The sequence below is a fragment of the Suricata suricatta genome, chromosome 6 (assembly GCF_006229205.1).
Source record: "Suricata suricatta isolate VVHF042 chromosome 6, meerkat_22Aug2017_6uvM2_HiC, whole genome shotgun sequence".
Taxonomy (NCBI): Eukaryota; Metazoa; Chordata; class Mammalia; order Carnivora; family Herpestidae; genus Suricata; species Suricata suricatta.
The window spans coordinates 137,363,963-137,381,220 of NC_043705.1; the positions used below are offsets into that span (position 1 = coordinate 137,363,963).

A 17,258-nucleotide genomic window follows, 5' to 3' on the forward strand; every position below is an offset into this window, starting at 1 on the left:
TAGGTAAAACTGGGAGCTCAGAGCCTCATATTGTCTCCAAGCCCTTGCTGGGTTTGTCCTCATGTTGGAGTAATAGGACGTAGGGCTTCTTCCATCACCGGGGCAAGGTCTTGCAAACACTCTCGTATAGTCCTTGCTTTTTATAATGGACACAGCTACTTTTCTGATTTTCTTCTTGGATAAGCGTCTGAAGAGTCAAAATCGTTCATCATATGCAACCAAGAACAATATGAATAGTGTAATGTACACAAGTAGTCAAGTTATATAGAAATGAGAACCTCATGTATTTATCAGTGCACACACACACTCACACTCACACACACACTTATACACTCACACACACACACACACACGTGTATAGGAGGCTGGATGAATTCCAAGAATAACATATATTTTTCTTTTCCTTTGGCAAATCAAGATCAAATCATATAAGCAGAAATATGTTAAATAGTAATAAATATTCCAAAACAAGCTAACTCCACATGGTTTTCTGTGTTTTTTATTTTTCTTGAAGTATAATTGACATTCATTAGTTTTGAGTATACAACATAGTGATTTGAGATTTGCATATACTGTAAAACGTTGACTACCATAAGTCTAGTGAACCATTATAATCTAGTAATCCATTGCCAATGCATAGTTACAACGTATTTTTCTTGTAATGGGAATTTTCAAGGTCGGCTTTCTTAGCAACTTTCAAATATGGTATAGAGTATTATCAATTATAATGATCATACTGTCAGATATATCCCCATGGCTTATTTATTTTATAGCTGGAATATACAAGCTTTTATATATCTCCTCTTTAAACGATTTTTAAATTATGTTTTATTTTAAGGAAAGAGAGAGAGCATGAGCAGGGGAGAGTGACAGAGAGAGAGAGAGTCCTAAGCAAGCCCCACATTCAGCACAGATCCTGATGCAGAGGTCAATGCCATGACCTTGAAATGACCTGAGCTAAAATCAGGACTTGGCTGCTCAATTGACTGAGCTACCCAGGTGTCCCTAAATCTCTCCACTTCTAATCTTTTTTAAAATGTTTAAAAAAAATTTTTATAATTTTTGAGAGAGAAAGAGAGGGAGACAGCAGGAGTGGGGGAGGAACAGAGAGAGAGAGAGGGAGACACAGAATCTGAAGCAGGCTCCAGGCTCTGAGCTGTCAGCAGAGTCTGATTTAGGGCTCGAACCCACAAACTGTGAGATTATGACTTGAGCCGAAGTCAGATGCTCAAACCGACGGAGCCACTTAAGCGCCCCTCCCCTTCTAATCTTCTTGGAATAGTCAGTATGTATGGAGAAATTTAGGATAAACTATTGGTTATGTGCTGGTCAGAGTTCTGTAGAGAATCGGTAGGGTGTGTACACACACAGTTGAGGTGGAGAGAGAGAGAGCGAGGAACCCAGGGAGAGAGATGTGGTTGTGGAGGCTGGTTCTAATCTGCAGGGAAGGCTGGCAGCCTGGAGACCCGGGGATGAGCTGCTGCTGCAGGTCAAGCCCAGAGGCAGTCTGCTGGCAGAGTTCCTTCTAGGGGACGTCAGTCTGTTTCTGTTCAGGCTTTTGCCTGATTGGTTGAGGCCCATCCACATTATGAAGGATAATCTGCTTTATCCAAAGTCTTCTAATTTAAATGTTAATCTTAGCTAAAACATACCTCACACTGGGGTGCCTGGTGGCTCACTTGGCTAAGCATCCTGGTTTCCACTCAGGTCACGATCTCACGGTTTGTGGGTTTGGGCCCCGTGCTGGGCCCCATGCTGGTAGTGCAGAGCCTGCTTGGGCTTCCCTCTCTTCCTCTCCATTTCTGCCTTTCTCCTGCATGTGCTCTCTCTGTCTCTCTCAAAATAAATAAGCTTGAAAATAAAAACCTCCACAGAAACATCTAGAACAAAGTTTGACCAGATATGTGGGTACTGTGGCCCAGCCAAGCTGACACATAAAATTACCCACCACGATCATCTGTAGTCATGAGTGGGAGCAGCATCAGCGGTAAAAAATAAGAGTTTTTTATTCTTACGATAAGACTAAGGAGTAAGGGCAGCACTGGGTGGTTCAGTTAGTTGAGCCCCTGACTTTTGATTTGGGCTCAGGTCACAATCTCCTGGTTCATGAGATTGAGCCCCCCATTGGGCTCTGTGCTGACAGCCTGGAGCCTGTTGAGATACTCTCTCTCTCTCTGCCTCTCCCCCACTCGCAAACTCTTTCTAAAAATAAATAAACTTAAAAAAAAGAACAAGGAATAAGGAATTTTCTATTCTCAATAAAAAATAAAGATCAATCTTCTACAAATAAGATGGATTGGGATAGGGATATTTAAAATAAAGTTAGCTTATTTAAAGTAAGGAAAGTAAAACGCTAAAAACAACATAAAACATTATGAGCACAGGGACGCCTGGGCGGCTCGGTCAGTTAAGCATCCAACTTCAACTCAAGGTTTGTGAGTTCAAGCCCTGCGTTAGTCTCTGGCTGACAGCACAGAGTCTGGAGTCTGCTTCAGAATCTGTCACTGTGTCTCTCTGCCCCTCTCCTGCTTGTGCTCTCTCTCTCTCTGTTTCAAAAATAAATAAATGTTAAAAATCCAAATAAAACTATGAGCATAAAAGGAAGAGTTTAAGAAAGTGAAGGGGATGTGAACAGGGGCGTTATCCTGGCCCCCCTTTGAGACCAGATTTTGTGCTTTTTCACATGCCCAAAGTGAATGAATCGGAATCGCTGAAGCAATAGTTTGTGGTGTGTATTTTCCTGAGTGTTCCCTGCGCACTCAGGAGGGAGCGTTCACCACATACAGGAAGCCCGTCCATTTCTGTCACTTCAGAGGCGCCATTCCCACCCGGAGCACCTCGCCTAGCATAGTCTATCCTTCTGTTTCCTTCCTTTCTTTGCCTCTTTCAGCCTCTGGAAAAAGTCCTGTCTTTTTTTCTGAAGGAATTTAGCTCTTGCCCTCATGCTGGGCACCCTGCTCTCCAAACACAAGTCGAGCAGTTGACTAAATATGGGTGGCCAAGTGACCCCCATGCATGCCCTCCAGGGCACAGGCTGGCTCCAGCTTCTGGTCCACACTGAGTAAAAACCTGAGTAAAAACAGAACCTTCCTATGAAGAGAATCTGCTTCTATGAAATAAGAATGTTTCCCTCATGAGTTTACACAGGAAGCAAATAATACACACGACAAGGAAGGAATAGAAATTTTTAAGAGAGATAGCACTTAAAAAGGTTTTCTGGTAAGGTTTCAAAAAGAAATTACAATGAAAACTATAGTAATTATATCGAAGGATGCAAGAAAATGAAATTACAGAGGTATTAATATGAAAATAACAGGCCCCTGGATGGCTCAGTCGGTTAAGTGGCTGAATTCAGCTCAGGTCATGATCTCCATGAATTTGAGCCCTGTGTCAGTCTCTGTGCTGACAGCTCAGAGCCTGGAGCCTGCTTCGGATTCTGTGTCTCCCTCTCTCTCTGCCCCTGCCCTGCTCATGCTCTGTCTCTCTCGCTTCCAAAAATAAATACACATAAAAAAATTACAAAAAAGAAAATAACAGGAAAAAATATGTCAGTAACACAAAGAAACACCATAAAGTAAAGTAAATATAGAAACAAAATATAGAAACAAAAGCACCATTGAAAATTCCCTGGGTTTCAGTAATTCCTAGTTTCAGGGCCCCTTCACACAGTTTATTCAGAGCTGGATTTTGCTTTCTGCTTTGGTAATGGATTCACTGCATTCTTTAAGATACAATTCCATGAATGAGATGCAGCCTTTAGCTGACACAGCACTGTGGTTAGAAACGAGACCAGTCCCCTCCCAGACTCCCTGAGTGTGATTACTCTGGTCCTCCACCAAGCAAGTACAAGCTTTTCCAGATTAACTCAAGAGTATACATTACACTTGCGAAAGATGAAGAAACTCTCTGATCAATTCTGGAAAAAAATACTTGTTTTTCATCTGAATATGGAATGCTACTTGGCAAGCTTAGTAAGAACCACAGAACAGGAAACATCGAACCGTCGGTGGGAAAATCCAATTATCTCACAATCCTTCCCCCTTCTCGCCATCCAGATGAGTTTATTTCTCGAAAGAGCTGCTTTGTGTGTTTATGAAGTTTCTCTTTTCCTCTCCACTTAGGTATTTGGAGAAGAAGCGTTTATGCTTTCCTCGTTTCTTCTTTGTCTCGGACCCTGCCCTTCTGGAGATCTTGGGGCAGGCAGCCGACACACACACTATCCAAGCCCATTTGCTGAACGTGTTTGACAACATCAAAACTGTCAAGTTCCACGAAAAGGTTTGCCTAATTCTAATCGCTGGCCAGCGATGGCCACCTCTTAACCTTTCACTGTCTTTATGAAACAGCTCTCTGATACGGTGTTTGCAAAGGGTTACCTCCAGCTAGTGGTTAAAAACAAACTTTCGGGCCCAATTTGCCTTCGGAACAATGTGATTCCTTACTATCCAACGTGTAAATTTGAGTAACAGTTGAAATATGATTAGGGATGCATTGTGTGTAGCATTCATGGTTTTACATGCCAAGTTAGCTGTTGCGAGATTCAACAAAACAAAGAAACCAAATGCTCAGAATATAGTCCCTTGACAAAACAGAATTGCGGTGATTGGATTTTTTAAATCAGGTTTTAGAAGTATTTGGCATGATCGTCTTCCCTGTTTCTCATCATGCTTGATTGAAACCTTTTTTTTTAAAAACACTCCTTACAAGTTTTAGAATCATGGAATTGTGGGGTCTCAAGAGAAGCCGTTCAACGTAAGGGAGGTTGCATTTGCGCAGCTGCTAGAAGATACTTCCTGATCCATCTCTTCACCTCAAATTCCCTGGGAAAGGGGCCCTGCCGGTCTGACAGTGTGTTTGGTCGTCCTCTGGGGCTTCTTGGAAACCCTTAGTGCCATTCACGTATTCATCCTAGCGCGTTCCTGCTGAGCCACTTTCACGTGCTTACCCTGAGGATGTGGAGACTTCAGGGATCCGCGCTCGGGTGGGGTCTATCTGGAGCGCAGCTGGTGCGTGGTGGAGTGATTACGTTGTTGGAAGCGATCAAAAGCCAGGCATTTGAGTTCCTGCCCCGGGCTCTGTGTCAGGCATGGCGCTGGCCCCGGGGTTCCAAGGAGGAGTCGATCATCGTACTGAAGTCGTTCTTATGCCGCGCACCATTCCTGAGAAATCTGGCCACTTAACGGTTGATAATTCTTGACCTGCTGTGCTAGTATTGTGGACAGACACCATGGGGATGCTGTCAGGGAGCTGTAGCCTGGTATAAGGGGTATCAGGGAAGGCTTCCTGCAGAAGACTATGGTACTTCAACTGATATTTTGAAGGTAAGTGAAATCTAGCCGGGCAGGTGGAGAAGGGGTGTGTGATCCGGTCAGAAGGAGGGGCAGGCGCAAGGGTCTGAAAGGTGTGGGCAGCCTGGGGTATCCGGAGTGTGGCTGTGTGGGGATTGGATCGGTTTCCTAGGGCTGCTCTGGGTTGACAACAGAAATTTCTTCTCCCACGTTCTGGAGGCTAGAAGTCTGAACTACGGTGCCAGCAGACTTGGTTCCTGCTGGAGGCTCTGAAGGGGGGTTCATTCTATGCATCTCTCCTAGTTTCTGGTGGCGGTTGGCAACCCGGGATGTGCCTTGGCGTATATAAATGTCATGTTGCTATCTGCTTTTGTCTTCACTTGATGTTTTCCCTGTGTGTCTGTGTCTCTGTGTCTCTGTGTCTAAATTTCCTTCTTATAAAAAACACCAGCTATTGGATTAGGGTCCACCTTCATCTTAGCTTGGCGATGTCTACAAAGACCTTATTTCTAAGTAAGGTTCTGTTCACAGGTGCTGGGCTTAGGACTTCCACATGTATTTTGGGGGCACACCGTTTTTTTATTTATGTTTTTTTTATTATTTATTTTTTAGGTACACATTTTTTAAAAATTAAAAATGTTTTTTAACATTTATTTATTTTTGAGAGACACAGCAAGACAGAGCATGAACAGGGAAGGAGCAGAGACAGAGGGGGACACAGAATCTGAAGCAGGCTCCTGGCTCTGAGCTGTCAGCACAGAAGCCAACGTGGGGCTCGAACTCTTGGACCACCAGATCATGACCTAAGCCAAAGCTGGATGCTTAACCAACTGAGCCACCCATGTGCCCCTAATTTTTTTTTTAATATTTATTCATCAGAGAAAGACAGAGAGACAGAGAGCACACACAAGCAAACAGGAGAGGGGCAGAGAGAGAGAGGGAGACACAGAATCCAAAGATCATGACCTGAGCCGAAGTCGCACGCTTAACTGATTGAGCCACCCAGGTTCTCCTGGGGGTACACACTTTAACCCTAGTAGGCAGTGATGAGCAAAGAGAGAAGGGGGAGGAGCCATGGGACCAGATTCCAAACGGCCAAGTGTATCACACTACAGAATTCTACTTCCTCCTGAACATGGCAGAAGAGGCAGGAGGTTTTTACCCAGAACAGTGCCCCGATTACTCTTCAGAGAGATTCCCTGGCTCAGTGTAAAAGGCAAAACACAAGGAGGCACGGAGCCCAGTCAGGATGGAAGAGGCTGAGCTGCTACAGCCCAGCCTTGATGAAGAAGAATGGGGAGAGAGGAAGGGAAGGCAGTGTGGATTTAGTGGGTCAAAACCATTATTTCTTCTAGATCTTCTGGATGTGTGGGTTGAAGGAGGGACTGAATTATGCAGTAAGTTCTTCCTGATGTTTGCTCACATCCTTCTGCACTAGGACTTCATGGCTCTGGGGTGCAGCTTCTCATGGTCTCACTGCACAGTGGGGTTCAGTGAAACTCCCTCATTTTTAGCCACTATTCATCGCAACTGCTTTTTTTGTGTGTTTTATTTATTTTTGAGAGAGAGAGAGAGAGAGAGAGACAGCATGAGCCGGGGAGGGTCAGAGAGAGAGGGAGACACAGAATCCGAAGCAGGCTCCAGGCTCTGAGCCTGACGTGGGGCTCGAATCCACAAACCGTGAGATCATGACCTGAGCTGAAGTTGGACGCTTAACCGACGGAGCCACCCAGGCGTCCCTCATAGCAACTACTTCTTAAAATCAACAGCATTGATTTTTTTGTCGTTGTCTCTTGCTATAACATTTCTACAACCAGAGGCAGATCCGATTTTTGTGGGTCCTAGCTCTTGTGAAATTATTGATTTACAGCTATAGTCAGGACGCAGAGGGGGCCTGTGGAAATGACAGGTTGTGGACCTTCAGTCTCATTAGCTTCTTGGTAAACCTCCTTCTACGACACAGGAGGATTCATTGATATGGTACTCGATTGGAGCCCAAGGAAACAATATTCCATTTACTAAAGAACACGAATGCAACAAATATTTGTGTTTACTTGATGGTTTCCCTTATTTTATTGTATGTTGTGAATAGCCTGTGAAGTGAGCAGGGAAGCAGCCCAGGTATGGTTTTTAATGACTAGTTATGAGCAAGACAGTTAGTCTCAGAGATGTGTCCTTCACCAGCGCGTAGTCAATGAACAGCAGAGCACTATTTGAACCTGTCTTTTAGCAAATAGCATGCTTTCCTCATGATGCCGTGCTGCATGGAAGCTCAGGTGAGAAGATCAGACCAGGATCTGGGTTTGAATTAGAAAATGTAAGGGCGCCTGTGTGGGTGGTTCAGTTGGTGAAGTGTCCAACTTCAGCTGAGGTCATGATTTGACGGTTTGTAGGTTCAAACCCCTGCACTGAGTTCTATACTGTCAGCACAGAACCCACTTACATCCTCTGTTCCCCTCTCCCTCCCTCAATAAATAAATAAAGCAAACAAGTAAATAAACATTAAAAAAAAAGAAAATGTTATGTGCCACCAGGAGCTTCTGTGACGAGTACAATTAGTACAGACATGGAATTCTTGGTGAGGTGTTTGCATTGATCATATTGACCATGTCATTGCAATGACAAGCTTGTGGTTTGGATGACAGGCTCTTACAGTGTCCCATTTCATTTGAGAAAACTAGACATTTTTTGATCAATCAATTTATATTGAGAATTTCTGTTGGGAAGTCAGTTTTTGCCTTTCAGGTGTAGACTATTTGGAATGGATTTATCCCAATTCAAAATATATTCCCTTCTCGATTTCCTGGGTAGCTTTTTTCTTTTTTGGCTTGAAATTGATTTTGTATCATATTTTACCTTTTATTTTATAACCTACAGCTTAACCTCCCTCAGGAAGGGTAACACTGACAAGAGGGCAGTGGAAGAATTCATTCTTTATGTGAATATAGCTTTTTTTTTTTTTTGGCTACTACTATAGATCTACGATAGGATTTTGTCAATCTCCTCTCGAGAGGGTGAGACAATTGACTTGGATAAACCTGTGATGGCCGAGGGCAATGTGGAAGTTTGGCTTAATTCTCTCTTGGAGGAATCTCAGTCCTCATTACATCTTGTGATCCGCCAGGCAGCTGCAAATATTCAAGAACCAGGTTTCCAGCTGATTGAATTTCTTTCTTCCTTCCCTGCTCAGGTCAGTGTATTAAAATGGAAAGTATTTTTTACAGAATAGTCATGTTAGATCTCAGTCATTGCCTTTTGTAAACTACACAAGTGACTCTAATTTAACTCTGGACCAGTATTAAGATTTTCATAAGGATTTCTTAATATAGACAAGCTTGAAGGTTCCAGCTACAGATTATTTGGTTATATACATATGTATAAGTATAAATAATATCTTCCATATGTTTTATAGATAAATTTTCTTTAACTTAAAAGGTTTTTTTCCCTGCTGAATCTCTCTAGTAAATCAATCATAACAAAGCACTGAGTGCTTGCTTAGCCAGAAAGACAAGAAATATATTTCAGCATTAAAATATAGAAACTCATCTTCTCTTAGGCATGATGATCAATAAAGATTTTGTGGGTATCTACTGCGTGTAAACCCTGCTAGTTTGAGGAAAACAGTTTTAAGCCTGTTCTTTCCCTTCCAGTAACTTAAAATCTATCTAGGGTGAAATATGACCTAAACAGTAAATGATTTAAAATTACAAGGAAAAAATCGTGGCCATATCATGAGGCTGCACATAGGTAATTGCCAGGTGAACAGGATGAATAGAGTTTCCATCCGTTTCCAAACAATAAATCAAGTTGACATAACCAAGGATGCCCTTTCATTTGCATAATAATCACCACTATTCACTATATTGTAATTTCTATTTAAAAAATTAGTATGCCATTACACTTATAAAGCTTTTTTTGTTTCCATAAGGTTGGATTATTAGGAATTCAAATGATATGGACACGGGATTCAGAAGAAGCTCTCAGAAATGCCAAGTTTGATAAAAAAATCATGCAGAAAACCAACCAGTCTTTTCTGGAGCTGTTGAATACATTGATAGGCATCACGACGAAGGATCTGAGTGCCATGGAAAGAGTTAAATATGAGACTCTGATTACTATCCATGTGCACCAAAGGGATATCTTTGATGACCTGGTTAGTACTTTATAAATACTATGGCATCTACAAAAAAGCAAATACGAGGCACTATTCGTGTTTACTCACAGGCATTAGTTTGAATGAATTCAAAGAAAAGGTTAGATTCAGGCAAAGGGTTGTCTTCCTGACGAGAACTTGTTTGTCAGATTTTCTTTCTCAGCCTTCAACCAAATTTCAGTCATATTTCAATGGTCTCTTGTTAAGGGAACATCCTGGAAAAGCTTTCACTGGACTTGTGCTCCTGTTAGATATTAAAGATCACCAGGCTCTCACAATGGAAATGATAAGTAACACTGCTTCCTCTGAGGTTTTGGGATAAGTCACATCTTTAACAAGTTTTGTTACATTTTACATCATTGCTCGCAAATGGCCTTTCCTAACATAGCTGGTGACTTTTAGGTGCCATGAGATTTTTGCCTTTCAAGGGAAAACAGAGTAGCAAAGGCAGTTTAGGAGTTACAGAAAATAGGAGATGTGAAAAGAAAGGAAATTTATCTTCTGCTATGAAATAGAGCATTAGATAAGAGGCAAGAAGCTCTTCTGATAATAATTTCCTGGATTGTGTCTCACCCCATTATGTAAAAAAGATTATAAAAGATTGGTTCTGATGTGATGGAGAGAAGACCAGCTTATTCAAGCTGTTGTGGTCTAATCTTTCTTAATAGTTAGGCACACCATTGGCTTCTCTAAGAAACAAAGGGCTCAGGATAATTTTAGATTTGTTATTTGTCAAAGAAAATGATTAAAATGGCTTAAAATTTTGGTTAAAAATTCAGACAAAAACATTGCTGATCGAGAAACCTGCCATTTAGATGATAGAAATTTTGACCTGCTGCAAATCCTAGGTAGAAAAATGAATGGATTTAACCGCTCCCCACCTCCAACATTGTGCTTTGACATAATCACAAGAGATTCTTTTTCCTAATGAGATTGTTTGGTTCTGTCTTTGTGTACCAAAACATGTTTTTCATAGGTTGTACTTTATGGTTAGGGCTGTGGTTTGGGCATTTACAGGTGAAATTTGAGAAGTGAATATCTATTAAAAGACGTCATGCTTTTACATTGGCGGGCATATCAGGCGTTCCTCTTGAAGTTTCCTATTCCCGTATCATCTAAAGTGTCCTTTTTGCCGATCAGTAAATGAATGGCTTGGATGGTGATGTAGTTGACATCTCCGAACCAGCTGGGTTGTCTGAGTTCCATTTACAACCCATTATTGTCAACGTGAAGGCTAATGTGCATATTGAATAAGTGGTTCTCATCTCCGCCATATTGAGTAAGTGGTTCTCATCTCCGCCATATTGGATAAGTGGTTCTTACCTCCGCCATATTGAATAAGTGCTTCTCATCTCTGCTCTAACATCTACCTTTTGCATTTCAGTGTCACATGAATGTCAAGAGCCCTACAGACTTTGAGTGGCTGAAACAGTGCAGATTTTATTTTAACGAAGATTCTGACAAGATGATGATCCACATCACAGATGTGGCTTTCATATACCAGAACGAATTTTTAGGCTGCACTGACAGGCTTGTCATAACTCCTCTCACAGACAGGTGATGGAAGGGTTCTGCGACTCCACAGCCTCTTTCCTTCTGCTCACTCCCCGGCATTTGTATTCTCTTAAGTCGGTCGGGGGATGTCTGCTTCATGTCTCTTTAGGGTTTATAGGCTCTTTTATACCAAAGCGTTTGAAATTCAATATTTTTAGCTTTACACGTGGGTCTTTGCATGGGATTTGGGATTTTGTGACTGAAACGCTTTGCTTCCTTTGCCTCCAGTCTTAGAGGGGCAAAGTTTAAATGACCTCAGTGGGCATTAGATGGACAAGAAAAGGAATAAATTGCCATGTCAATAGGTGCAAATCAGAGTTGGCCTTGAGGGTTGCTTTGGGGACGGTGGCACCTGCTGTTATTAGAGACAATTAAGATGGTTTTTTAGCAGGAAAGAAATTGAGCATCAGTACAGGTGAAAAGTGATGGGGAGACACTGACCGGGACACCTGGATGTCTCTGTTGTCCTCTGCTTGTTACGTAGGAGCCGTGTTAGCCAGAGGTGCCTTGCGCCTTCCCTAGACTCAGTTTCCTCAACCAGTTTGTCTCCAAGAGTCGGTTCTCAGCTCATTTTCTGGGTTTCAGTTAGTTCACTTTGAACTTCGTCACATCAACTAATTGCATTGTGCTCCATTCAGGGACGCACTGCATGCTTATTTTGGACAAAATGGCTGAGTGTTAAAATCAGTATTTGGCCTAAGTAGAGGCTGAAGCTGAATATCAGTCATTTCCATGCAATGAGCCTCTGGGCTATTGGATGAAAAATGCTATCCCACAGGGCCCTGGGGGCTCAGCTGGTTCAGCGTCCAGACTCCAGCCCAGGTCATGATCTCACAGTTTGTGAATTTGAGCCCCACGTCTGGCTCTGTGCTCATAGCTCAGAGCCTGGAGCCTGCTTCAGATTCTGTCTCCACCTCTGTCTGTTCCTCCCTCACTTGCAGTCTGTCTCTCTCTCAAAAATAAATAAACATTAAAAAAAAAAAGGAAAATATTGTCAGACAAAATATAGATGTTTGACGTAAGCACGTTACTCACTTGCTGCTCGATGGTTCTCTGCACATTCCAGATGATAAATCAAATCCTGACTTTCAACTGAGAGACTTTATTGTCACTTTCCTCCTCTTCATTGTCTTTCGATTCCTTCTTATGCCTGGATTGGAGGTGATTTATAGTGGATGCTCTTGGATGTCCTTTTGGAGTGTTTCTCTTTGTTTTGAAGCTCAGAGGTGGATAATCATAAAACGTGACCAATTCCTCGAGACGCTTGTGGCTCAGGCAGTGATTTCACACCTTCTGACTTCTCAGACCCCCAGCACCCTACTCCCTCTCTAGCGAAGACCCCCTTTCCTGTCCTGTGGGGAAGGTGCTGTCACAGGAGGGACCGCACCCTCACTCCCCACTGGCTAACCAGCTCTTGTGCAGTCTGCTCTCCGGATGGCAGGCCCAAATCACTGCCAGTGATTTCCTCTCTGGGACAGCATCAGTTTTCACTTCCGGCTGGATCATTCTAATCAACTTGCAAATATGCCGTCATTGGTACCAGAGAGGAGATCCTACGGGGAAGCCTCGGGGGTTTCTTCCTGTCCCTGTGCTCTCACATCAGAACTCCTTGAAGCACCTGTTTCTCTCTACCTATTTTATGTTGAATTCACTCCATTTAGGCTCTCTGTATTAGTTTCCTGTTGATCCTGTGACAGGTCACCACAGATTTAGAAGGTGAAACAACACAAATTAATGATGTTACAGTCTGTGTGTCAGAAGTCTGATGATCCTCCGCAGAGCTGACTCCCTCCTGGGGCCTGAGAGGGAAAAGAATGCACTTCCTCTGCTTGCAGGCTCCTGGCAGAATTCCCTTCTTGGCACTGGAGGGCGTGAGGCCGGGTGCTCCTGCCGACTGTCAGCTGAAGGCTGTTCCCAGCTCTGGGAGGCTGAGCTTTTCCTTGGCCCATCTTCACAGCCAGCAGCGATGGGTTGAGACCCTTTCATGCATCGACTCTCTCCTCTGTGTTCAGTCCTGTGTCTGACCTCATCTTCTGCCTCCCTTCTCTCCTCTGAAGGACTTGTGAGATTAGATTGGTCCCAACAGGTAATCTAGGATCATCTCCCATCACGAGACTTTTTTTTTTTTAATGTTTATTTATTTTAGAGAGAGAGAGAGAGAGAGACAGTGTGAGCAGGGGAGATCAGAGAGAGAGGGAGACACAGAATTGGAAGGCAGGCTCCAGGCGCTGAGCTGTCAGCACGTGGGGCTCGAACCCACGAAACGTGAGATCATGACCTGAGCCAAAGCTGGACGCCCAACCGACCGAGCCACCCAGGAGCCCCATGAGACTTTTATAGCTGCAAAGCCCGTAGTCATTCGCGGTAACCTGTTCACAGGTCCCAGGATTCGAATGTGGATCTCTGGGGCAGGCCGCCTCTCATACTCTCTCCCTTCTCTAGGAAGCGACCGTGCACGAGTCACTTCTTGTTCTTGTCTTTCCTGATCCATAAGGAGCACAGGTGTGCGCAGGTGAGCACTGGCTCCTTTTTGATCTGCTGTCTTCACCTGGCTTCCAAGACACCACAGTCTCTGGCTCTGTACTGTTCCAGCTGTCCCTTCATACCCTTGTTCTGGTTCCCTTTCACCTTCCTGATCTAAACCCAGAGCGTGCCGGGAGTCTCGGCCCCTCCGCTCTCTGCTCAGGCGATCTCGTGTGGCTGTCAGTGTCATCCAGATGTCTCCCCGGTCTGCACCCAGCCTGGGCTTCTCTCCTGGACTCCGGACACATATGTCCACTTACCTGCCCGGCATGTCCGCTCACATGCTCGTGGGGAATTTGCACGTAACAGGTTTGATCATCCCCCACAAACGTACCCTCTGGTAGTCTTCCTCTTCTTAGCAAGTGGCGTTTCCATTCTTGGGTTGCTCAAGCCCAAATCCTTGGAGCATCCTTGATGCCTTCCTTTTCCTCCTGCCTTATTATCCCCTCTGTCATCAAGTTTGCTCGGCACCATTCCCAGAATTCATCTGGGATGTGACCACTTTTTACCCATGTGCTGTTATCATGCTACTCCAAACCACCGTAACCTCTAGCCTGGGTTTTCGCAATAGTATTTTAACTGGTGTCCCGGCTTCTGCCATTGCTCCCCTTCCCCCATAGTCTATTCTCAGTTCACACACTGGAAGTCATATTTTGTTATCTCTTTGCCTCAGTCCCTGCACTATCTTTCGGTCTCACCCAGAATAAAGTGGCTTTAAGTAGCGTTGCATGATGTGGCCCCTGCTGTTTTTCTGTTTCTTCTTCCTCATTCAGCTCTAGCCACTAGCGCCTTGGCTGTTCCGTGAACAGCACGCTGTTGCTTCAGGGTCCTTCCCCTTCCATACTGGCATGGCTTGCATCCTTCAGGGCTCTGTTCGAATGTCACCTCAGAGGGGCCTCCAGACCTGCCACATGAGGCAGAGAACCCCACACTCTCTAGCCCTCCTGACCAGCTTTATTGTTTCTGTTTCCTATTTTTAAATACCATTTCCTTCCTTTAGGATGTCAGCCAAAGAGCTGGCATGGACGTTCTGTGATTTATTTACTGCTCCTAGAAGAGTGCTGTCACATTATAGGCACTAAATAAGCTTTCCCAGAATGAATGAAAGAAATGTTAATTTCAGGAAGAAAGTTTTCATCTTTGTGATGAAAAATTTAAATTGTGCACAAGGACATAAAGTTGAAAGTGTGAGAGTAAATTTTTTTAAAACACTTCACCGTTTATTTCCTCTCCTAGAAATTTCAAATGTTGTATGTCAAAATTCTTTTTGATTTTTATGTGTAGGTATCGGGTTCTGCAAACTTCTCTGCATCTTAATTCTTTCTTTATATTCATTGCTCTGTACATCTTGTTGTATCAAAAAGCTACTTAAGCTACTTAAAAAATGTTTATTTTTTAGAGAGAGAAAGAGAGAGAGAGAGAGAGAGAGAGAGAGAGAGAGAGAGAATGAACATGTGAGCAGGGGAGGAGCAGATAGAGAGAGGGAGACACAGAATCCGAAGCAGGCTCCAGGCTCTAAGCTGTCAGCACAGAGCCCAATGCAGGTCTCGAACCCACTAACTGTGAGATCGTGACCTGAGCCCAGGTCAGACAGTTAACCGACTGAGCCACCCAGACGCCCCAGAGAACTTAAGAACTTTAAAAGCACAATAGGGGTCTGTAAGTTTACCAGAGGAAGTGATTCCAGGGTTTGTTTCAGCCTGTCTCCCCCTAAATGTTCATTTGCTTATTTTTCTTTAACTCTCTTGATTATGGGAGAAGAGAGTTACCTTTTTTTTTTTTTTTTTTTTTTTTTTTTTTTTTTTTTTTTTTTTTTTTTTTTTTTTTTTTTTTGCTGGTCACTGGGATTCCACTCTAAGATTTACTGCTCCTTTTCAGGAGACTTCCTCACTAAACTTAATCCTTACAAAAATTACCTTTGGAATTTTTTTCAAGTCCAGATGAATGCTTTATAGAGTTCAGGTGTGGGAAAGCCCTAAACTCCGTCACTTTGTAGATGACCTCCTTTGACAACCCAGGGTGATGCCGGGAAATCGAGGGATGCATCAGTGAGTTCTCAGGGTAGTTCTTTCCTTCCCAGGCACGCTTGTATTTCCTCACTAGAATCCCTTATTTGTTAATATCATGCAGTGAGAGACAGTAGAAGGTCTGCGCAGGTGCAGCAGACACTCCCAGAAAGAGATTGAAGGTGTGATTCTTTAGCAGTGTGTGATTTATATCTCATGTGATCATCTGCATCCAAGTACACCAGATTATTGACTCTCAGATTCTCAAAAGAGGATTAATCTAATGGCTCCCAATTCGTTTCATAGAACACTATTCTTTAGATGTTGGTAGGTTTCTGTGAAAAAAGGTTGCCATTAGTAGATTTTGGAAATGCTGTGTACTATTTTTCATACTTGGAGAATCTCACTACACCTTATGGGAAAGCCCATTGATCCTTTTTAAGAGTTTGCAAACTGATTTGACCATAGGCCACCCCCTCCTTCTTCCTTAACACATGTTAATATCCGTAAGGAAAGTTGTATATTAGGGTATGGTTTTGGGAAAGCTATGTAGGGACAATGGCTTAAATTTTCTATTTTTAAGTCTTGTGCGGGTTTCATTTTACTGCGATGTCCCGGAAGTGTCATCTAGGGGCCCGGGGGCATGGTTCTAGTGATGTCTCTGTTCCTCCAGGTGTTATATCACGCTGGCTCAAGCTCTGGGAATGAGCATGGGAGGAGCTCCCGCTGGACCTGCAGGAACGGGCAAAACAGAAACTACAAAAGATATGGGTCGGTGTCTTGGGAAGTATGTGGTGGTTTTCAATTGTTCTGACCAGATGGACTTCCGAGGACTTGGACGAATTTTTAAAGGTGAGGGTTATATTTTTTATTTGATGAGAAATTTAAAGCCAGGGTGGATATCTGGTTAAGATTTATTTTTCAACAACTAGCTATATATTTCAATGTCATTTTTCAACTTGCTATGTAATGTTCTTTTATCCAAAACCATGCAGATTAGCTGCTGATAGAGTGCCACATGGTAAGTTATTTAGAGGGCACTTTATGCATAATCTATTTGTTCAAGTTTATTTATTTTAAATTTTTTTAATGTTTTATTTATTTTTGAGACAGAGAGAGACAGAGCATGAATGGGGACGGGGCAGAGAGAGAGGGGGACACAGAATCAGAAGCAGGCTCCAGGCTCTGAGGTGTCAGCACAGAGCTGATGTGGGGCTCAAACTCATGACCTATGAGATCATGACCTGAGCTGAAGTCCAATGCTCAACCGACTGAGCCACTCAGGTGCTCCTGTTCAAGTTTTTTTTTTTTTTTTTGCACAGATTTATCTCTGGCTTCTTGGCAGCTGCAAAATGCCCTTTTCCTTGGCCTTCCGAAATTATATACTAATTGGATTTTCTGTTTAATTTCCCTTCAAAGGACTAGCCCAGTCTGGATCCTGGGGTTGTTTTGATGAATTTAACCGTATCGATTTACCAGTCCTGTCAGTGGCAGCGCAGCAAATTTCCATTATTCTGACATGTAAAAAGGAACGCAAAAAGTCTTTTATTTTTACTGATGGAGATAATGTGACTATGAACCCGGAATTCGGACTTTTCCTGACCATGGTACGGAACCACAAGAAGAGCTGCTGAATTTCAGCCTTCATCTCACAGTTTCTTGCATTTCCCTCATCTTAGGTCACTTTATGTTTCATGAATGGAAGTTGGGACAGTAATTCTAACTACTGTGTGA

The 17,258-nt window shown here is 43.1% G+C and overlaps 1 protein-coding gene across 1 annotated transcript in view; it reads left to right on the forward strand.

Annotated features, from left to right (window-relative positions):
• The window catches only part of DNAH5 (dynein axonemal heavy chain 5), a 210,698-nt gene that overhangs the window by 67,190 nt on the left and 126,250 nt on the right, over positions 1-17,258 (forward strand). The window contains exons 31-36 of the mRNA XM_029941285.1: positions 4,122-4,278; positions 8,266-8,478; positions 9,217-9,441; positions 10,826-10,998; positions 16,198-16,376; positions 16,944-17,131. Coding sequence (XP_029797145.1) covers positions 4,122-4,278; positions 8,266-8,478; positions 9,217-9,441; positions 10,826-10,998; positions 16,198-16,376; positions 16,944-17,131 — 1,135 coding nt within the window. The remainder of the gene's footprint in view (positions 1-4,121; positions 4,279-8,265; positions 8,479-9,216; positions 9,442-10,825; positions 10,999-16,197; positions 16,377-16,943; positions 17,132-17,258) is intronic.